The following is a 23,493-nucleotide window of genomic DNA, read 5'->3' on the forward strand; positions in this document are numbered from 1 at the left end:
TGTGTGTGTGTGTGTGTGTGTGTGTGTGTGTGTGTGTGTGTGTGTATGTAATATGTATAATAATAATAAATGGTTTATTAATTTGTAGGCAGCCATAAGGCTGAAAATACACAAAAATACCATACAATGAGTTTCATGTGGTGAGTAATGGGGGAAGTGGGGAAGGGTGGTGTGTGTGTGTGTGTGTGTGTGTGTGTGTGTGTGTGTGTGTGTGTCTAAAAATCTCAAATGCTTGTCTTTGTGATGAATGTAATGAAATACTTTGTGCGTATCTCCTTAGTCAGCCTCCGGAGAGAGTAATCTGACGATCTCTCTCTCTCTCTCTCTCTCTCTCTCTCTCTCTCTCTCTCTCTCTCTCTCTCTCTCTCTCTCTCTCTCTCTCTCTCTCTCTCTCTCTCTCTCTCTCTCTCTCTCTCTCTCTCTCTCTCTCTCTCTCTCTCTCTCTCTCTCTCTCTCTCTCTCTCTCTCTCTCTCGTACCCATTTGTTTAAGCACGAACTCCTTACCTTTCCGTCTGACCGTCTTTCGGTGTATTCTATTCTTTTCTTTGTTTGTCTGTTTGTGTGTGCGTGTGTGTTTATTTATTTATTATTTAGTATTTTGCATTGTCGTTGTCATTCGTATCTTTAGGTCTGTTTTCAATCTGACTCATTTATGTTTCCTGTTTTTGTCTCAGTCTGTGTGTTTCTTTATCTCTTTCAATTACACACACACACACACACACACACACACACACACACACACGCACACATGAATTGTACCCAAGATTCTCACTGCCCCCTTGGAGAGAGAGAGAGAGAGAGATATAAATAATGAAATTCTTTGCTCGAGAGAGAGAGAGAGAGAGTAGGGGTCAAACGGCGGCCTTTGATCGTGGCCTTTTTTTCCAGCGTTGTGATTGTAAAACTCTGGACTCTTGTGATGCCATTATAACAGAAATTGGACGTAAAATGATTGCTGTAGATAATAATTCAGTTTTTTACCTCTGCACTCCACGGCCAGACCCCAACATTTTTCATTTATTCGTATTTTTTATTTAGTTTATGTAGTTTATATATGTAGTTTTATATAAGTTCGTTTCTCTGTTTATGATTAGTTCTCTGGATTCATTCATTTATATATATTTTTTGGGGGATTTATGATTTATTTGATTGTTTTATTTAGTTTTGAATTTGAGGAATATTGTCCCTTTGTTCCCTCTGTGAGTATTATTACTAAAACTTGGTTACATCTTTTTCTTCTCGTTTTTGTTCTTGTTCTTGTTTTCTTCCTTATCTTTTTCTTCTTTTTCTTTTTCTCCTCTTTCTTTTTTCCTTCACCTTCATTCTTTTTGTTTTCTTCTTGGTTTTCTTCGTTTTTTTTCATTTTCTCCTTCTCTTTTTCTTCTTCATTTTCTTCTTCTTCTTCTTCTTCTTCTTCTTCTTCGTTTTCTTCTTCTTTTCTTCTTTTCCTCTTTTTCTTCTTCGTCTTTTTAGTTTTCTTTTCTTTTCTCCTTCTTCATGTTATTATTATTATTATTATTATTATTATTATTATTATTATTATTATTATTATTATTATTATTATTATTACCACCATCACCATTACCATCAATATTATTTTCATTTTCATTACCTCCCAATATTTACTCCCCAAACACGTCGTTCCATTAATACCCACCTTCATGCTTACTAAATCCCTTTTACTTACATTATTCCACAACCTCGGCCTCCCCCCCTGTCCCCCCTCCCATCTTTCGTCCCTCCCTCCCAACATACGCGCTCCTTCCCCTGCAGCCATTCCAGGTATCCAATTAATCTTGAGTAGCATAAAGGAGGGAGGGAGAGAGTGAGAGAGAGAGAGAGAGAGAGAGAGAGAGAGAGAGAGAGAGAGAGCGGAAAGGGGAATGGTCTCTTTTTTTATAATCCTTCTTTTATTGCCTCAAAGGTTATCCAGTAAACGATTAAAGGGGGAGAAACTAATGCTTTGTGGTAAGTAAAGGGAAAACTCTCTCTCTCTCTCTCTCTCTCTCTCTCTCTCTCTCTCTCTCTCTCTCTCTCTCTCTCTCTCTCTCTCTCTCTCGTCTTGATTGCAATTAAGAACATAAGAACATAGGAGTCTGCAAGAGGCCGGTAGGCTGTACAAGGCAGCTCCCTTGAACCTAAGCTCCCTTGTAGCTCCCGTGTATCTAACCCCACCTAATATCGCTGTCCATGAATTTATCTAATCTATTTTTGAATGTGACAATTGTATTGGCACTCACCACATGACTGCTAAGCCTATTCCACTCATCCACCACCCTGTTAGTAAACCAATTTTTGCCTATGTCCCTGTTGAATCTGAATTTATCCAGTTTAAACCCATTACTTCGTGTCCTACCCGGTTCTCTTACCAACAAAACCTTATGATTCACCAACCACTTTTTTTTCCACTTCTCCCTTTCGTCCGAACCCACAATTTAGTCTCTTTTTCGATCTACCTTTCTTCCTCCTTTCCTCCCATCCGCCTCTTGTTTTTATTTTCCGTCCTTTCTTTTTCTCTCCTCTAGATCTCGGAGTTTTCGTACCGTCCTTCTCCATCTCCTGATTCTACTCTTCCCATTGTTTCTTTTATAGTCCACCTGCTTTCATCTTGCCTCCTCCTCCTCCTCCTCCTTCCCCCTCCTCCTCCACGTCCTCCTCCTCGTAATCCTCTTTCTTCCCATCGTCCTCCTTCTCCTCTTCTATCTTCTCATAATCACGCTATTCAGCAAGTCAGCATCCACACACACACACACACACACACACACACACACACGCACGCACGCACGCACGCACGCATACACACACACACACACACACACACACACACACACACACACACACACACACACACACACACACACACACACACACACACACCGAAGAGAAGAACAAAAGAAGAGGGGAGGGGAGGGGAAGGAAGAATGAGGAAATGAAGGAGACGAGGAAGGAAAGAAGGGGAAGGGGACGGATGGGCAGTGAGGGAGAATAGGTTATATTAAATATGTGTGGGTGGGTGGGTGGGTGGGTGGGTATGGGTGGGTGTGGGTGTGTCGAGAGAGAGAGAGAGAGAGAGGTAGTATATATATAAAGATTTACACAGGAAAACAAACAAACAAAAAAAATATCAGAAACGCACAACAGTCTCTCTCTCTCTCTCTCTCTCTCTCTCTCTCTCTCTCTCTCTCTCTCTCTCTCTCTCTCTCTCTCTCTCTCTCTCTCTCTCTCTCTCTCTCTCTCTCTCTCTCTCTCTCTCTCTCGCCCATCTTGTTTGCTGCCAGATTAAGTCCGCTTGTTTCTAGGTTTAATGGGAGTCGGTCTGGATGGGGTGCGAGTCTCTTTATTTCTTGCCAGTCTGTAATTGTCTTCTTCCTAATCTATTTCTTACTGTTCTTTCTCTTTCTCATTCTTCGCGTTCCCTTTTTTCTCCCCCGTCTTGTCCTCCTTCTCTGTTACCACCTTTTCCTCCTCCTCCTCCTCTTCCTCCTTCTTCCCTGCGTAGGCTGCTCTAGACAAAAAGAAGGAGACGAGGAAACAAGTTAAAAACCGTATAAAGTCGATTAGGAGGTAAAACCGCTTTGGGGACGCGGAAACCGTTGTATTGAGGAAAAAACGCCTCACCCAGGAAAGGCAAATATGACAAGTGCATGGAGATGACAGCTTGTGTGGGAGAGGGAGAGGGGTGGAGGGAGGAAGGGAGATAGTAAACAAGACATGGAGGGAGACGTCTGTATAAAGGGCTGAGGAAGGAAGGAAGGAAGAGAGGAAAGGAAGGGAAGAGCTGTGTCTGAAAGGGTTTCAGAAGATGTATTGAGAGGCGTAGAGATATATATTTTTTAGGAATGTTTGGGTTAATGTTTTAGGAAGAAAGGAAGGATGGAATGAAGAAAAGGGAGAGGGAATTAAAGACATGAATTTGGATTTTTAGAAGGGAAGGAATAACAATAAATAGAAATACAAAATTAATTATTGAAAGAAAAATAGAAAAAAAGATGAAAAGGAAAGAAAGAAAAGAGGAATAAGGAAAGGAGAAATATATTAAAACAGTTAGAAAGGAAGAAAAGAAGGAATAGATTAGCAAATGTATAAAAATGGAAAATGTGGAAGCTCAGAAATACAAAATGAGTGAATGAATGAGTGAAAAAAATAAAAGTGAATGAAAGAAAGAGAAGGAGAAAAGGAAAGTAAAAGAAAGACAGGAGAGTAAGAAGTAAAGGAAAAAATATATTAAAACAGTTGAAAAGGAAGAAAAGAAGGAATAAATAAACAAATACAAAAGAAAGAAGGGAATAATGGAGAGTCCGTGAGGTATTTACAGAAAGGAAAGGAAGTATGAAGGGATTTTTCTTGGGTGGAGGCAGGCGCGGGTGGGGAACGTTTGAGGGCTAAAAAAAATGTAAAAAAAAAGAGGGAAACTACTTCTGAAATGTTGTGTTGGAGGGACAAAAATGCATGCCGGGACCTTGTTTGGGTACTGAATGTTTGATGCGAAGGTTCCAGAGCAAAAAAAGGATATGAAAAGTTGCTGAAAAAAAAAATGAATTGGAGTATGAGAGAAACAGTCGAGCATTCTCTGTTTAGTTTTCTCTCTTAAGGTTTGTTTTGACTGGTGTGTTTTGAGTCGGACGAGAGTGAGCGTGGAATGGATACTAATGAAAACTAGACGAAAGATAACAACTTATTTCTTTCGTTCTCAGTTTTATAATTATTTTTTTCTCCGGTCTCGAACTTTGCTGTAGGTGTTAAACAGACTTGTAGCGGTTTCAGGCAATACTGTGGAATTTTTGTATACTTTTTTTTGTCCACTGAATTTTGATAGATATTTTTTTCTGGCGTCCATTGAATTTTTGTAGCTATTTATTTTTGGTGCCCGTTGAAAGCCTACAGATATTTTTTTCGGTTGTTGATTGATATTCTGTAGACGTTCCTTTCCGGTGTCCATTGTATTTGCAGCGTCAATTTTCTGCGCGTGTTTGAATTACTCTTCTCTGTCGCGTTGTGTGCACTGCCTCCGTTATTGTTATTGTTATTACTTTTATTAGGGAGTCGATTTTTAGTCACTGCCGTTTCAGTTTTCCACAACAATAAAATAACTCTTAACAAACGGAGCTCCAATTAAACGCGGAGCGGAAATATTTGTTTGACATGTCCGTAGAAAAGCGTTGCCTCGGTCTTGGCTCAGCTTGGCGGGGTGACAGGAGGGAGGATTGCTGCAGACGGCTCTTGTAAGGCAGAGGTTTGGTAGGTGGAATTTGTAATGGTTTGTGTGATAGATAAGTGGTATGTTGAGCACGTTGCACCACATTGTATTAACAGTGAAAGATAGGTTAATAGATAGCTAGGGGGAGACACCTCTGTGAAACTCTGCGGTTTGATTGTGCCACATTTCACTATATTGTACAACTCACTACCAATATAGGGGTCTCACTAATGATAATCCCTAATAATTTAGCTCCTCATTAACAACATAATTAATCACTGAGAATTTCTAAAGTTGTATTAATATAGATAGATAGGTAAGTAGATTGACAGATAATGATAGAGATAAAGGTAGAGAGAGAGAGAGAGAGAAGGGAAAAGGGGGGGAAAGATAGATCAGAAGAGGGGGAGGGAGAGTGAAAAGAGACAAAAGAGATGAAGGGGTGGAGGGGTGGGGAGGGGAAAGAGACAATGAGTTATGGAGACAAAGCATCCATGTAGAACTCCCGTGTGTGTGTGTGTGTGTGTGTGTGTGTGTGTGTGTGTGTGTGTGTGTGTGTGTGTGTGTGTGTGTGTGTGTGTGTGTGTTTGTTTGTGTGAGAGAGAGAGAGAGAGAGAGAGAGAGAGAGAGAGAGAGAGAGAGAGAGAGAGAGAGAGAGAGAGAACGGAGGGGTGGAAACAGGTCAACTCGTAGGGTAAACGCCCCCCAAAAATCTATAGAAGCAAAACAAGCAAAAAAAATCCTCCCTACATGTGGTCTAGCTAGGAACTGGGGCGGGTGGTCTGGAGTGGGCTGGACGGAGGGGGTTGATACGGGCTGATTCGGCCATGTGTTTTACCTAAGTCCTCCCCTGCTGCGGCGCCCTATGCAAGATTTATATAGGCTTACTGCTGCCGCTGCCACAATGTTCGACAACCCCAACCCGTGCACTGATGGAATGGAGGAACGCCATTGATTTAGTGTAGCTGTTGATTTTTATGTGTGTATGTGTGTGTGTGTGTGTGTGTGTGTGTGTGTGTGTGTGTGGGTGTTTGTGTGGATTTTTGTGTATGTTTGTGTTTGTTTAGGAATGCTTTTTTTTAACCTTTATCGTGTGTTTTCTTCCTTCTTCCTTTCCTCCTCCTTTTCTTCCTTTCCTCCGTCCTTCCTTCCTTCTTTCCTTCCTTCCTCCCTCTTTCCCTTCCTCTATTCCTACCTCCCTTCCCACCTCCCGATGCTCATTTCCTGCATTTTATTTTTTCTCTTTTCCTCCTCTTATCCATCCACCTCTTTCGCTTCAATTAGATTTTTATATTTTATAGTGTTTTTTATCATTCTTTTCTTCGTCTATCTCTTCGTCGTCGTTGTCCTCCTCCTCCTCCTCCTCCTCCTCCTCCTGATTTTACTCATTAATGTCTCAAAGGTATCGGTTTCGGGTTTCCATGCGCGATTTTACTTTTAATAGTCCATCTTTTTTTCTTTCTTTCGTCCTTTTTTCTTATCATCCACTTCTTTTTTTCTCCAGACCTTGATCGTTCCCTCCTTTCTCTCTTTCTGCAAGGGTGACACGTCTGCGCTCTTCAACTTCCTCCTCCTCCTCCTCCTCCTCCTCCTCCTCCTCTTCTACTTCCTTGTCCTCATTTAGTGCTTTAGTCAGCCACATTTTCTCGATCAGTTGGAGAAGGAGGGATAGGAGGAGGATGATGAGTGGCTGAATGAAGAGGAGGAGGAGGAGGAGGAGGAGGAGGAGGAGGAGGAAGGAGAACTTAAACGAAAACTAAGAGAAAGAAGTGAATGTTACTGATAGCGGTGGTGGTGGTGATGGTGGAGGTGATGGAGGTAATGGTGGTGGTGTTACTGATGAAAGAGATGGAGGAGGGGATGGAGTGGGGGAGGGGCTTAAGGAGTGCAGGTTGTCGTGCAGGAATGTAATGGAGAGATAAATTGCTGTGATGTAGGAGAAAGGGAACGGAGAAGTAGGAAGAGGAGGAGGAAGAAGAGCTGATGTGGTATTTGGAGTAGGAGGAGGAGGAGATGACGAAGGAGACAGATAGGCGGAAGTATTGGTTTTAGGTAAGACAGAATCTGCTACTAAGGGCCTCTATTTCTGGGACGCCCAATGCAACGTTCTCATTATAATCCGCGGACTCATTCTCTCTTCTCCTTCTCCTCCTTTATTGCTGGGTGGATGTAGAGGTTGTTAAGTTCGTGAAAGGAAGGCTGACTAAAATGAATCAAGGTTGAAATGGAATCCTTGCGAAATATTGTGGGTTATGTTTGTGACACTAAGAGAGATAATAATCAAACGGACAGTTCCTACTCCCATTGTCTTCATATTTCCTTGTTCTCTCCTTGTCATACTTTTCCATCTTTTCATCGTCTTTTACTCGATATTTTCCTTAGTATAGTGTGTGTGTGTGTGTGTGTGTGTGTGTGTGTGTTTGTTAGCCGACCATTTCTAAACACAATAAATCCACGTCTCTGTGTTATAACTTCATCTCTCTGCCTGTTAATAATTCTACCTGGAAGTGACATTGCGGCGCACATCCATTAGACCTTAGCCCGGACAGGACCCTCACAGCCCACGGGTACAGTGTGTCTCCTGTCCGTGCGGTGTGGGTCGATACCTGGGAGGCTTGGGACACCGGAGGCTTAGCATAGGTACCACTGATGTCAAGGCGGGTTCTCTATTTATGGGTCTATAAACTCATATTCATAACCGGATCCACGCTGCGCCACCGGATGGTAAGCTGTAAATGTTAAAAGTACCAAAGTTGGGGGCATATGCTAAAGCTGCGCGTGGCCTAGATGCACGTTTCTGTCACATTAGTTTTCTGAGTCTATGGCGGCAGATAACACTACGTCAGGACTGAGATATCACGGTCGGTTTTCTGTCCTCGAGTTAAGAGTGTCCTTTGATGTAACGCTTGCTCGTATAGGCCTTGCGACACCACTGGCATAAGCTGTGGTTCCTCATAAATGTCACATCCGTTTATCGCTGCTCATGTGTACGGGCTCATAGGCATCAGTGACCTACATGTACGTCGAGGCACCAGAGGCTTGGCTGTTGAACCTCTGATGTCATCGTATATTCCGTACCTCGGCTTAAGTATTCTATTGACAAGTCACCCCGGAGATGTTGACCACCGAGCGAACAACAACACTGAATAGAAAACGAGCAAACATGTGAGGATAAACGTCCCGAGCTGTTAATGGTATAGGTTATGGTTAGTTTTCAGATTGTTTCATGTTCTGGGATGGAGATTTACTTTGTCTGGTTCCTAAGGTAAAGAGGGAAATATAACTGCTACGGGAAGAAGTAGATGAGAATATTTTGATGTTTTTTTATATCTTGGGGGAAGAGGAACAGCCGCGTTGCTTTCTCTCCACCTCTTCCTCCTCTTCCTCCTTTTCTTCCTTTTATTTCTCTCCCTTCTCCTCCATCCTCTTACTTCTCTCCCTCCTCCTCCAATCTCTTACTTCTCTCTCTCCTCCTTTTCCTTCCTCTTGCAACTTATTTCCCTTTTCCTCCTCCTCGTCTCTCTCCCTTCTCTTTTTCTTCCTCTTACTTCTCTGCCTTAGCCTCCTCCTCCTCCTCCTCCTTGTCCTCCTCCTCTTCCTCTTCTCTCCCTCCAGGTTTTGGTCGATAAATGGATTCCGGTGTAGAGGCCTGTATGTGTGGGAGTCGCTTTTATATTTTCCTCATTTTATTTTTTTCCTCAGTCTCATTGTACCTGACCTTCTCTCTCTCTCTCTCTCTCTCTCTCTCTCTCTCTCTCTCTCTCTCTCTCTCTCTCTCTCTCTCTCTCTCTCTCTCTCTCTCTCTCTCTCTCTCTCTCTCTCTCTCTCTCTCTCTCTCTCTCTCTCTCTCTCTCTCTCTCTCTCTCTCTCTCTCTCTCTCTCTCTCTCTCTCTCTCTCTCTCTCTCTCTCGCAGCATCGCGTCATGTTACCTTGAGTTGAGTTGTAGGAATTCAATTTTGTTCGACCCTCGTGATATGGAATCGAATCCTTTTTTATCTCTTTTCCCTGTGATTTATCTGTCACGATCCCCCCAGGGCGCTCGTTACACCTGGGGAGGCTTAGGGAAGGTGAGCTACGTGGGGAGTAAGCTTACGTGGCAGGGTGAGGGATTTTCATAGCTGTGTCCCCTCGTATGTATAGGTGTGTGTGTGTGTGTGTGTGTGAGAGAGAGAGAGAGAGAGAGAGAGAGAGACCAACTGAAAGACGAAAAAATGCTGCTTCTGCAAATATATCATGTGAGAAGATAATTGTTGGAAATGATCAGTCACAGGTAGATAAATAGATAGACAGACAGACAGATAGATAGATAGATAGATAGATACGGATAGATAAGATAGTGTGTCAGTTAGCAAGAGTTATATTTTCATTGTTCATTAGTATATATATTTTAACATCTTTCTTGCGACGTAAAACATAAAACGCCTCTTTACAAATTATGAATGTGCTCTTAATGTTCCAAGGCTTTAAGAGGAGTCCGCTTGTAATTCTGTGAAGTCCCTCGTTTAATGCGTGCGTCGCTTATTCCTTTTAATGGGCGGAGTGGAGTTCAAAAGCCTTGCCTTGGGTAGCGGGGCGGAGTAATTTATTTCTCATTACAGGTGAAGTGTCCTCATTTACCTGGATATTTCTTTATTAGCCTATTTCGTGTCATACCTCTTTGTTTTATTGCTAAACATTTGCTACTGTTTAGCTTTGTATGACCTCCAATTTACTCATGTCCCGTTTACATTCGTTTTTCTTTCTGTTATAGTTTTTTTTTTTTTAACAACAAAGGAGACCGCTCAATTATCTACTTCATTACTACATTACTTCATCTACTTGCATTATCTACTTCATCCTTCCTTATCTACTTTAAGAAATTGAAGCTTAGACTAACATGAATTTTCTTTATTAATCTTGACCTTCAATCTACTCATGTCTCGTTTTCTTCTGTTTTTCTTTCATATTTAGTTTCATTCAGTATCTCCTCTTCCCATATCTCCTTAAAGAAATCGGAACTCACTCTTTTGTAAATTAGACCAACATGAATCTTCCTTAGTCTGACCTCCAATCTACTCATGTCTTGTTTTCTTCTGATGTTTTCTTTCATATTTAGTTTCATTCCATAACTCCTCTTCCTTTATATCCTCTAAGAAATCGAAGCTCACTCATTTGTAGCTTAAACTAACATGAATCTTCCTTAGTCTGACTGTCAATCTCCTCTCTTATTCCGTTTTCCAGTGTTTTCCTCTCCGTACTCTCTTGGACAGCTTCATTCCCTACCCCATTTTCATTTATCTACATGAACAAATGGTCGTTCTCTCTTTTGTAACCTAGACTAGCATAAATCTCCCTTAATCAGACCTCTAGCCAACCCTACAACTCGTTTCCTACCACTCTCATTCCCTACATTCCGTTATAAGACCTTTTACTACCCCATTCTCCTTTTTCCACTTAAACAAATGGTCGCTCGATCTTTTATAGCATCGACTAGCATAAATCTCCCTTAATCAGACTTTCACCCTACACTACATTGCATTCCTATCACTTTCTTTCCCTACATTCCGTTATAAGAACAAGTCCTATCCCATTCTCCTTCATCCACCGAAACAAATGGTCCTTAACTCTTTTGTAGCATCGACTAGCATAAATCTCTCTAAATCTTACCTTCAGCCTACAGTACATTGCATTTCCCATCAATTTCTTTCCCTACACTCCGTTATAACAACAAGTCCAGTCCCATTCTCCTTCATCCACCGAAACAAATGGTCCTTAACTCTTCTGTAGCATCGACTAGCATAAATCTCTCTAAATCTTACCTTCAGTCTACAGTACATTGTTTTTCCTGCCACTTTCTTTCCCTACACTCCGTCATAATAACAAATCCAATCCCATTCTCCTTTATCTTTTAACTATTTTGTAGCCTCGACTAACATAAATCTCCCTTTAGCCTATACTCTTGCGTTCCGTTTTCTATCGATGTAATAACTCACCCTGCCTCGGCTTCCCTACCCTAACATATGAAACTTTTCTATTGTGTACCCTGGCGTGGACCGAATATCCCCAATGAATTGTAGGTTGCCCCATTTAGGCCAAGAAGAGTATGTACCGAACTGTATTCTTCTTTTCTTATGTTATGTTAAGGAAAGTATGAATGTTTATCTTCGTTCTGTCCGTTAGTGAAGGAATGAGAACGTTCAGAAAATGATACAAATAGAATGATGAAAAATTATTGGATGGTGAAAGATATTAAAAGGATACGTACCCAACCTTTTTCTTTTCTTATGTTATGTAAAGGAAAGTATGAATGTTTATCTTCGTTCTGTCCCATAGTGAAGCAATTAGAACGGTCACAGAAGGATAAAAATTGAATGCTGAAAAATTAAAGATGAGAGAGAGAGAGAGAGAGAGAGAGAGAGAGAGAGAGAGAGAGAGAGAGAGAATATATATATATAACTTACCTTGCATCTGGTCCTGGTAATAACTGACGCACTGATCGAGGCTTGTAAACTCCCACGCCCTCATGTCCTCTCCTCGCGCCGTGTGTGTGTGAGGAGAGAGAGAGAGAGAGAGAGAGAGAGAGAGAGAAAGAGAGAAAGAGAGGTAATACGATGCCGGAGTTGAACCTGGAAGAAAAACAGAAAAAAAGGAGATTAATCGATGTGTTAGAATTTGTGTTAAGGAAAAAAATACGCATTGTTAAAGTTTTATTGGGGTTCAGCACAGGTAAGATTGTCACCTGTTTTATTGGCGGCATGTCACACCTGTATTCTAATTAACGCACGTGTTCATTAGCCTCCACCACCGCCACCACTTCCTCCTCCTCCACCTTCTCCTCCACATCTTTTTTTCGTACTCGCCTTCTCTTCCGGTTCCTCTTCCTTCTCTTTATCCTCATTTTTCCTCCTTCACTTCCTGTTTCTTTTCTTCCTTTCTTTCTCTTTGTAGCTTTTTTCATTCTTTCTCGTCTCCCTTTTCGCTTTATTCTTTCTCCTTCTTCCCCGTTTCGTTTTTTTTTCTCCTCGACTTTCTTCCTCCTTTTTTCTTCTTCATTTCCTGTTTCTTTTCTTCCTTTCTTTCTCTTTGTAGCTTTTTTTTTCTTTCCTGTCTCCCTTCTCGCTTTGTTCTTTCTCCTTCTCCTCCGTTTCGGGTTTTTCTCCTCCATCTCCTTCTCCCTCTTCTTCCTCCTTCTCCTGTGAGGCACCACATGTTATTATAGTTATCCTCTCTGTTTATTTTCTTCATGTATGTTATTTTTATCCCGCCTCACTTACTAAACTTTTAATTACCTCTTTTCTCACACTCACTCACTCACTCACTCAACCACGCAGTCACACGCTCACTTTTACACGCATCCACTCACTCATGCACACACATTGACTTACACACTCACACACGCACTATCTCACTCATATGCACTGTCACACTCTCATTCTCTCACTCACACACACACATTCACTCACACTCACTCTCACAGATTTTTACACTCTCACACACGCACAATCTCCCTCCCCGGCTCACTGGCCCACCATTACGGCAGCCACATCACAGGCGGTCGTGTCTTTGAGGGCCGCTAATCAGCTGCGCACAAGACCGCGTCCGCCTCACCGGGAAATCTGCTTATCTGGCCCCCCCCACCTATTGCGGTCATTGTTATTGTTATTATTATTATTAGCATTATTATTGTTATTATTGTTCTTTTTGTTGTTGTACTTGTTATTAATATTGCTGCTGCTGTTGTTTTTGTTATTGTCGCTGTTGTTGTTTTTGTTATTGTCGCTGTTGTTGTTGTTATTGTCGACTAGTTTCGCTGGGAATGTGGTCCAACTTGTTACCATTCCTTAACTTTATTATTATTATTATTATTATTATTATTATTATTATTATTATTATTATTATTATTATTATTATTATTATTATTATTATTATTATTATTATTATTATTATTATTATTATTATTATTAGTGTTGTTGTTTTTGTTTTTGTTGTTGTTGCTCCACATTCACTACACTTTATCCTATTCTGAATTCAAACTTCATTCACTGTTTGTTTTTATTACCGACGATGTCACTATTTTTTTTTCGCCGTTCATTCCCGATACATATTTTTTTCTTCATCTATTCGGTGTCCTGTTTTCCTACATTTGCCTCGATTTTTTTCTTTTTATATTCGAATTCATGTTTTATTTTGCTTTTGTTTATCTTCTTCATATATTTCTCGCATCGCTTGCCTACACACACACAGTCGTATATCTGCACAGGCATTCAAGTGATCTATTTCTCTTTTCACTCTCGCTTCTGTTTCCGGGTATTTGTTTCGTTTATATTATTAACAGACGCTCGCAATCCGTCCTCGGGGCACAATACGGCGAGCGAGGTCCGGCAGACTTATTTGTTTTTATGCGCATATCGGCTTTCACTCACCCATTGTTCGCTGCTGTACATATTTCATCGTTTAATCTTCCACCTCTTGTTCTCGTGTTTGAATAGCCGGATAGGCCTACTCACCGGGATTTCCAGACGACTTTTTTATAGTGATTTCCCCTGCAGTGATTTTATTTTTAATCCCTAAACTTAACTGTGACGTCTGTATTTTCTCTCATAAACATTAAATTTTCTATCATTTTTCTGTGATTTATTTTTTATTTTTATCCCTGAGCCTAACTGTGACGTCTGTATTTTCTCTCATAGTCTGTAAATTTTCTATCCTTTTTCTGTGATTTTTATTTTATTTTTATCCCTGAGCTTAACCGTGACGTCTGTATTTTCTCTCATAATCTGTAAATTTTCTATCCTTTTTCTGTGATTTTTATTTTATTTTTATCCCTGAGCTTAACTGGGACGTCTATATTTTCTCTCCCAGTGTGTAAATCTTCTTTTCTCTCAAGCTTCATTCCTCCTCTATTTGTTTGTGTACCCGCGCCCGCCCTGCCTAAGTTGTTCTCTTGGAAATGCATGACTGTTCTTTATCTCTGTCACCTCCTCTGTCTCCCTAGGTAACACTCTCCCCTCTCACAATCGCTCTTAAGTCTGCCACTCCCCTTCATTATCGCTTACGTCCTCCTTCCCTCATTGCCAAAGTCATTAGTGGGGAAAGACTTTAGTGTCCCCTAATTTTCTTCTCCATTTTCTCTTTGCATGACGGTTCTCAAATTGCACTCCTCAAAGCGTTCCATTTCCTTCCCTGTCACTGATATATGCAACGTTGCTCACGCTGCCAAAGTCACAAACTGGGAAGAGTGAACTGCGATCCAACAGTCCTTTGACCCTGTAACTTCACTTCATGTCTCTTCAAACTTTTATGCTTCACGTCATGGTTTCAATTGCTATTTGACGGATATGAGTACTAAGACAACGCGCAACTTCACCTTACGTACACCCCTAACTTTACCTTTTAGACAGATTTCTTCAACTCATCTTCCACTTCGTAATGGACGCCCACGGTTCGACTTGATACCATTCCTCTATTAAACGCACTTGTATATTCTACCCCATCACTTCACGGTCGCTTTTTACTCCTTCACTCCATCACAAACTTACCTTGCTTTCATCCACGCTCCCCAAATGCCTGCGTGGCTGTCCCCTTCACACTGACGCTCCTCTCTACTCAACCGTTCCTCCCGTACAGGCATAGCACATTTACCCCGTTACCCCCTTAACTCTAGAGGACGGTACACACACTCACGCAATCACTCAGTCTCCTTCACGCACATTTCGCGGAGTCACTTGTCGGTAGGGGGTCGTCAGCAGTAATCCGCGGGTCTCATCCTTCCACGTGAGCGTCGTAGCGGCTTAGACACGTATGCCTTGATTGGTACGAGGTCAGGGAGGAACGACAGACGCGGGATAATGCTGCGGACTGGCGAAAGGAAGGTTGATTTTTTTCTCCCATTTTTTCCATGCGTGGTTTTTTCTCCTCCTGTAACGATGTTTGAGTGACGGTTGAGTTGGTTGACATATTTGTTTTTTTCTCTTGCAAGTTTTATATACTGTATACTTAGTTTTTTATTGTTTCTATCTATCTACCTATTTATGCAGCTTTTTTCGCTATCTCTATTTCTATCCGTGTGTATCTTTGTCTGCTCTTTTGTCTACATCTGTGTATCTTTTCCTATCTGTCTGTCTTTCTATCTCTCCATCTATTTTTCATCCTCTCTTTCTATTTATCTATATCACTCTATCTATCTATCTCTACATGTGTGCAATAGAATATACCAAGAAAACATTAAATACTTAAGTAACATGGGACTGAAAGCATCAAAGCTAACATTTATAATTTCCTTATCTTATGAAACATTTGCGCTAATCCGCGACGACAGACTCCGTGTTTGCTCGCTAACTACCTACGTATTAGGGTCAAGGGGACGGACTGCCATGACGAAGGGGATGACGATGACTAGTGAATGGGAGGGTTAGCGGGGCTGTGAGGGCGTTGTGGCCTTGAAATGGGTCTGAGGATTCGGGGCGAAAGAAGAAATAAGTTGACCGAGAAATCAACAGAAATAAAGAAATAAGGTCAAGTTGAGAGAGAGAGAGAGAGAGAGAGAGAGAGAGAGAGAGATTGTTTCCAACCTTTCACTTCCCCTTCCCTCGCTGTTTATCTCCTCCCGCCTCCCTCTTCATAGGTGGAGATTGAAATAGATGGAGATAAAGATGAAGATAGATACGGCACTAGATAAAGAGATAGAACGAGTGAGAGAGAAATATAGGAACGTCGTGGTGTGTGTGTTTCCGCCATTGTAGTGCTTTTGACAGGAGGACTTTCTTTACGTCTTTTTTTTTTCGTAAGTTTTGGTCTCGCGTTTTGTCACTTAGTTTTAATATTTCGCCTCCTGTCCATCTCTTTTTTTTCTTCTTTTTTTTAATCTTCCTTTTTCGTTTCTTTATATTTTTCTCTCTTGTTTTTCATACCTGTTGGTCTCGCATTTTACCTGTTAGTTTTTTTATTTCATCTATTTTTCTCTTTTCCTTTGTACTGCGTTGTGGAAATATTAAAAAAAAGACAGCTGCGTCGCATTATTTTGACGCCACGTGTTGGGAATATTTTTCAAATCTTTTTCGCTTTTTCTCGTTTTTATTCCTCTTTTCTTTAAAGTTTCTCATGTTTTTTTGTGCTGATCTCGTATTTCATCATTTTTTTTTTATATTTCACGTCTTTTTTATATTTTTTCTTTACACTGCGTTGTGTGAAATATAAGCAAAAGTTCACAGTTGCGTCTCATAATTTCGACGCCATGTTTTTGTGAGGATGAGTAATTATTTCTTTTGTAGTTTTGTAGTTTTGTAGTTTTGTTGTTCTTTCGGCCGCTCCTCTTGACTTTTGGTGGAGCAGTGAGTAGCGGGCTTTTTTTCAATATTGTTTCCTTTTTTTTGCCCTAGAACTGCTTCCTTTACTGTAAAAAATAAAGTTTCATCCTTTATCGCGTGGGGTACTTATTCCCCTTAATTCATTGGTCGTTGATCATACAAAAGAGAGTGAATAAGTAAATGAGTCGACTAATTAAATGTTCACTATTCTCGTCATTGGTCTAATTTAACGTCCCTAATTTACTCTCATTTACATTCTCAGTAGATTTTTTGCTTTTATGCTTTCCGTAATGAGTTAATATAGTCTTTATTTATTCAGTTTTTAAACATTTCTTGCGTTTTTATTTACATACATGAAATTTTGTTTCTACATATATGTATATTCCTGGATTTCGTCATATATTCACCGGATTTTCCTTTTCACACACACACACACACACACACACACACACACACACACACACACACACACACACACACACACACACACACTCAGAATTCTTCCCTAAACTCCCTCAGGCTCTTGAACCCTTTCTTCCCACGCCACCATTTCTGTGTGTGTGTGTGTGTGTGTGTGTGTGTGTGTGTGTGTGTGTGTGTGTGTGTGTGTGTGTGTCAGGGCCAAGAGAGGCGACGCAGCTTACGCTCTCTAAGCTTAGAACTCTGAAAGAAAAAAATGAGGGCTGGCAAAGTGGAAGGGAGAGGCTCAGGTGCAGGTGCTTTCTCTTTCCGACTCCCCCTCACCCCCCCGACCTCCTTTCCCCCCATCACCTCCCTTCCCTCCCTTCCCCCTCTCTTCCCCAATCCCTTCTCGCACTTCTTCTTCCTTCCGAGCTTCTGTATTTTCCTCCTGGTCTCCCACACCCTCGTCCTTTCTACCTTTAGCTCACTCCTCTCTCTCGCGTTATCGTGGGACGTGGGTGTCTGTGCAAGGGGCGTGTGGGTACGTGCCTGCGGCCGTGAGGGACGGTCGTGGGAAGTGGGCAGTGTCTGAAGGTCATGGGCTGGTTGGGGGTGGTTGTTGGGTGGGAGAATGTAGGTCATGTGGTGGTTGGTGAGGTGGGGCTGAGTTGAGGTCATGGGTGGGTTGATTATTGGGTAGTGATGGTGTGGTAATGGGCGTGGAGGGGTGGAGGTGGCGTGTGCGTGATGGGGGTATGCGTGCGGGGTAGTCCTTTTGAGTATCCGTGAGGTCGTTGCCATGTGGTCGTAGGCCGGCGTAATGTTTCCCCCTTCCACCGAAACGACATCATTATCGGAGAAAAATGTAAGGTGTTTGCATGTAAATAGAAGACCAAGGAGGAGGACGACGAGGAGAGAAGTGAAAAAAGCACGTGAGGGAGGAGGGACAAGGAAGACGGAGGTAGCCATTGCATCGCACGGAAGGAGGAATAGAGGAAGGGAAGCAATTGGAAAAAACAGGAAATAATGTACAAAAAAGATGGATTCAAGGAGGGAGAGAGACGCAGAAAGGGAAGGCGATGGAAAGTAGAGGAATAAACACTTACAAAGAGATAACTTGGAGGTTGGTGAGGATGAAGGAGGAAGGAGAGGAGAGGAAAGGGTCAAAGGAAGGATTGGTGCGAGAGAGAGAGAGAGAGAGAGAGAGAGAGAGAGAGAGAGACCTTGATCATGACCTTGACCTATCCGAAGAATGAAGGAAAATGTGTGGCAAAAGAGAGCGAGAAAAGACACAAAGAATTCAGGAACGTTATATCATCCAAAAATAAAACTGTCCAATATTCAGTCATTTCCACACACACCCTCCTCCTCCTCCTCCTCCATTCACTTCCTCTTCCTCTTCCTCCTCATCCCCCCTCTAGTCATCAGTGAAGCGAAACGACGAAGACCTCTTTTCCTGCACACTGCGAAGTCACGAAGAGAGAAATGTCGAGAGCGAAGAAGAGAAAAAGAGACGGATCAGGAAGAGTTTGAGGGAGAGGAAGAAGAGATGAAAAGCTAATGGGGAAAAAGAAGAGAGAGAGGTTAGGATATGATGAATGGAGTGAGAGATGAGGAACGTTATGAGAAATGAAGGTGAGAAATAGAAAATGTAGGAGAGGAATGATGGATTTAGCGAACGAAGAAACGAAAAAAAAAATAATAAAACGTTGAGGATGATAAAAAATGAGCCTGAGAGAGAAAGTCAAGGCGAAAAAGTGTGAAGAAAAGAAAGAATGGTAGTATTTTTTTTGTTCTTGTTGAAGCCAGCAAAGGAGGCGCCGAGGGATGGATGTGGCTAAAAGAAGGGAAGGAATTAGTAAAAAAAAGGAAAGGAGTTTCGTTAAGAACAAGGGAAAGAAAAGGTGGCCTGGGAAAGACTGCTGCAGAGAATAGAGGAGGAGGAGGAGGAGGAGGAGGAGGAGGAAAAGGAAAGAAAAGAGGAGGAGGAGGAGGAGGAGGAGGAGGAAGAACCTTTGAAAATAAATGAAAGAGACTGAAACAATCATAAAAAATTAATTAAAACAAAAAAAAATCTGCTTTTGCCAGTATGAGACCAAGAAAGGAAGAGAGAGAGAGAGGTGAAAGAGCACGAAACTTTTGCAGTGGATGAAGAAAAGTTGAAAACAATCGTAAAGGAGAAATTTAAGATCTCGTTTAAAAGCGAAATGTAATATGGAAGAGAAGGAGTAGCAGGAGGAGGAGGAAGCGGAGGAGGAGGAGGAGGAGGAGGAGTAGGAGGAGGAGGAGGCGGAGGCGGAGGAGGAGAGAGAGAGAGAGAGAGAGAGAGAGAGAGAGAGAGAGAGAGAGAGAGAGAGAGAGAGAGAGAGAATAAAAAGAGTTGAAGGTCGCGAAGGTAACAGGAGTATAACTAAAGGGGAAAAATGTACAGTTAAAAGTGGAGAAAAAGTGAAAGAACGTCGAGTAGAACAAAGGAAGATGTGAAACGGAGACGGAGAGGTGGAGGAAGAGAAGAAAGGAATGGACAAAAAAAAAAGGAAACATGTAGAGCAGCGTGGAGAGGAATAAAGAGGCTGGTGTGAAAAAAAAGTGATAAAAGAAATAGTAACAACAACGACAATAACAACAATTATCAGAAGAAAGAGAAAAGACAAAAAATGGACAAGCCACAAAAAATACACAATGTCACTACCTCTACTACTACTACTACTACTACTACTACTACTTCTACAACAACTACTACTACTACTACTACTACTGTTACTACTACTGCTTATGATAACAGTAATAACTAATAATAATAATACTGATAATAATTATAATACAAATAATAATAATAATAATAATAATAATAATAATAATAATAATAATAATAATAATAATAATAATAATAATAATTGACGTTCATTAGTTTGCCGCGCAGACAAACAACAGTTCTTAAATTAATATCTAAGTCCCCCCGGCGCCGATCCCTCACGCCGGCACCGACTTACAACATAATCTCCTTGCGCGCCCTCGCTCCTTCCTTTTTTGCAATTCAGGTACCATCGGATCAAGGGATATATTATTATTTGTTTCTTAATGTTTAAAACGTTCTCTCCCTTCCCCTCTTTCTCTCTTTTCTCTTCATTTTTGTTGCTATCCGGTTTTCTTTTATTCCCTTAGCGAAAATGAGACGCTTTTCACGATAGCTAATAGGATTTATATTATTCCTTTTGTTTACTGATACTTCTTATTCTCCTTCCACTTCATTATACATGTCCGCTAAATTTGTCGATCCCTTCATCTTAAATTCATTCGCTTGCTCCAGAGGGAACTACTGATACATTACTCTCTTCTTTCCACACTGAAGCAACTTAGAATGTCCCCCATTTTATATATATTTTCTTTTTACAGTGAAGGTCGCAGCTTAAGGGGACACACACACACACACACACACACACACACACACACACACACACACACACATTAAAGGCTCGCTAACCGCTTCTCCTGCAAAGTTAAAAGTAATCATACTCTAATGGGAAATCAGGTTCAGTTGTCGAGATGCTTTTATACCGCTCTCATGATTCTTCTGTAAGGTGTGTGCGGTGTTCTATGAAATATACGTATCATTCTTTTGTGGTAGAGGATTCTTACCAAAACAAAACATCAGACCAAAATTACGACTCTACCTGTGTGTTGAGTGCAATGGTGACTTATGAGAGAGGTAAGCTTCTTTGCATCTCATTATTGCTGTTACGAATCGCGCCACCTGTCATGTGTAAGGGGATCATGTTTACCTTTTGTTTGTGGGTTGTTTTATGTGTTTATTTACTTATGTGGCTTAGTGATCATATTTTTTGTTGTTGTTTATTTTCTTTTTGCTATATTGTTTTCTTTCCGACTCTATTATTATCATCATCATCATCATCATTATAATCATCGTCTTTATTACTACCGTTATCATCTTCCTGACCGTCATCATCATCGCTGTCATCAACATCGTATCGGTAATGGCAGTCATTAAGGTTAATCCTATTCTGGTCATAATTTTTTCCGCGCGTGTTTCAGGGTAGCCGAGGGAGGATGAGCGGAGGAAGATGTCGTAAGAGGAGGAGGAGGAGGAGGAGGAGGAGGAGTATATGAATGAGGGAGGCAAGTCATGGGTCGGGGAAGGAGGGAAGAGAAAAATAAAAAAAATAAATACCACAAACTCGAAGATGAAAAAAAAAAAAAAAAAACGAAATGAAGGTGATCAAGCATACAAAACGTGGAACAAATTGGTCAGAGAGAGAAGAAAAAGAAAATTAATTACCGTTGGAATAATGAATGTATAATTAAATCAGCGACGCAGAATGGAATAAAAATAGGAACCACGAAAAGAATCTCACAAATTTTCGACAATATTTTCGTTTTCTTGTGGTTCAGAGAGAGAGAGAGAGAGAGAGAATTGTCAGAAAACATTAAAGACGACAGAGACTATCCTCTCTCTCTCTCTCTCTCTCTCTCTCTCTCTCTCTCTAATGCGCTCGGTACCCGAATCCTTTAGACGTGATTTAATCCTTTTACGGTAACCTTGACTTTGCTAAATCTGTTTATGACTCCTTTGCCTCGACCCCGCCAGGTAAACACATCACCGATCCGCGCACACCTGTCCCACTTTCTACTCGCCGCCAAGTCCACCAAGTTACGTGCGTTGTATTTTCTAACGTGTCTGACTTTTTTCATTACACCTTAAGTACGAAAGTCAAATGAAAGTGTACGGTATAGTTGCGCCCGGCCTCAGTCTTTTTTTTTTATCGTCTCAATTCTTTATCTTCTATGCCTCCTTTATCCTCGTCATTTTCCCTCATTTCTTTCTCATCGGATCTTATATTTCTCCATTATCTTCCTTTTGCATCTTCTTTATCCCCCGTGTAGCCCAACTTTCCCTCTTTCCCTTGTTTTCCTTTCTTTCCTTCTTTTCCTCCTCTGTCCCGCGGTGCTCATCTCCATAACAGTGCTGAGAAAAATCTAATACGAAATAAATAATTGTATGATACCAAAAAAAGTCGTAATTTGCATCCTTAACTGACACATCCTCGCAGAAGAACAGATAATAATGTTGACAATAATAACGATTGAATTTTACTTGAGGTGTCTTAATTTTGACGTCTGTTTGTCTGTCTGTTTGTCCGTCTTGTCTGTACCCATTCGAAAAAGTTGTAAATGTTGCCCTTTTCAAATTTAAAAATGTGACCGTATGGAAATAGGCGACGAAGGAGGGCGAGGGACCTGAATGGGCGGGAAACGAGAGTAGTGAAGCCGCGGAGAGTGAACGATTGACGAAGTGAGTGAGTGTATGAGCGAGTGAGGCTTCAGATAGTTTGGTGTGATGAACTTGTTGCCGGCTTGCGTCCTCTCACACACACACACACACAGATGAGTCAGGACATCACATCCATTCCTCTTCTCTTATTCTTTTTCTTGTTCTTGTTTTTTGTCTTGTTCATGTTCTTCTTCTTGTTCTTCTTGTTCTTCTTTTTCTTCTTCTTCATCTTCTTCTTCTTCTTCTTCCCATAGGTCACCCACACAATTTTATGCAGCACTTTCTTTTTTATGTTTCAGACGCTGGTACCTCAAACACTGATGGCCAAGTATATGACAGTAGATACAGCCGCCCGTCGGAGCCTAGGGGGTAGAGGAGCACGTGTTTCCCAAGTAAGTGTGGCCGTACTATTGCACTTCACATCTTGCCTGTTATACATTTTTTTTCCATTCAGTCATATGCCTTACTCGCTACCCAGTTTATGTCCTGCTTCTTCCTGACACCCCCCACTGAGCACACGATTCTACCGGAGCGCAATTCTCATATCCCCTTCCTTTCGAAATCTTTAGAAGGAACCAAGATCTTGCTTCCTTTTGTTATTTCCTTTAACGCAACTCAACCGTAATCCAAACGTAACCTAACAAAGCCTAGTCAACCCTATCCGACCCAACCCATCCCAACCTAACCCAACCTAACCGTTAACAAACCCAACCCAACTCAAACCTAACCTAACTTAACCTAACCAAACCCAACCCAATCCAATCCAATCCAATCCAACCCAACCGTTAACCAACCCAACCCAACTCAAACCTAACCTAACTTAACCTAACCCAATCCAATCCAACCCAACCGTTAACCAACCCAACCAAACCGAACCACAAACACGAAAACAAAGCCAAACCAAACCAGATAAAACCAACGTAGCGTAACCCAGCTTTCACCCAATCTTCCTATCTATCTATCTATCACATTTCCCACGCGCTGCCATCTCAACCTCTCCCCTCCTACTCTAATTACCCGCCATCTTCCTGTTTGTCACGCTCGCTCTAGGGCTAACGAGGTGCGGCCCTCCCCCTCCCTTCTCCCCTTCCCCCAACGCGCCAGCTTGTTCCTTAGTGCACGTACAGCATCCAAGCTTGATTTAGCAAGACGCAGTATTCATGAGTCCGCTGCCCCGCCTCCTTACTCACTCCCTTCGTAGACCTCCCCTTCTTTTTTTTTCTCCTCTCTCCTTATCCTTTGGTATCTTAATTTCCCTTCCTTGATGTTCCTACCTTGCCTCTTTATCTTTTTTTTAATTTTCTTTCGTTTCTTCTT

General features: G+C 41.4%; 1 protein-coding gene and 1 long non-coding RNA gene across 2 annotated transcripts in view; one reads left to right on the top strand and one right to left on the bottom strand.

The window, feature by feature from the left end:
• The window catches only part of LOC127002353 (uncharacterized), a 142,245-nt gene that overhangs the window by 43,745 nt on the left and 75,007 nt on the right, over positions 1-23,493 (top strand). The window contains exon 3 of the long non-coding RNA XR_007755999.1: positions 22,476-22,568. This is a non-coding gene — a long non-coding RNA (uncharacterized LOC127002353). The remainder of the gene's footprint in view (positions 1-22,475; positions 22,569-23,493) is intronic.
• LOC127002347 (PDF receptor-like) overlaps positions 1-23,493 on the bottom strand; it is a 141,641-nt gene that overhangs the window by 34,721 nt on the left and 83,427 nt on the right. Inside the window, exon 2 of the mRNA XM_050868217.1 lies at positions 11,640-11,804. Within this exon, the coding sequence (XP_050724174.1) occupies positions 11,640-11,703 (64 nt within the window). The 5' untranslated portion in view covers positions 11,704-11,804. The remainder of the gene's footprint in view (positions 1-11,639; positions 11,805-23,493) is intronic.

The sequence above is a fragment of the Eriocheir sinensis genome, chromosome 2, assembly GCF_024679095.1.
Source record: "Eriocheir sinensis breed Jianghai 21 chromosome 2, ASM2467909v1, whole genome shotgun sequence".
NCBI classification, from domain to species: Eukaryota; Metazoa; Arthropoda; class Malacostraca; order Decapoda; family Varunidae; genus Eriocheir; species Eriocheir sinensis.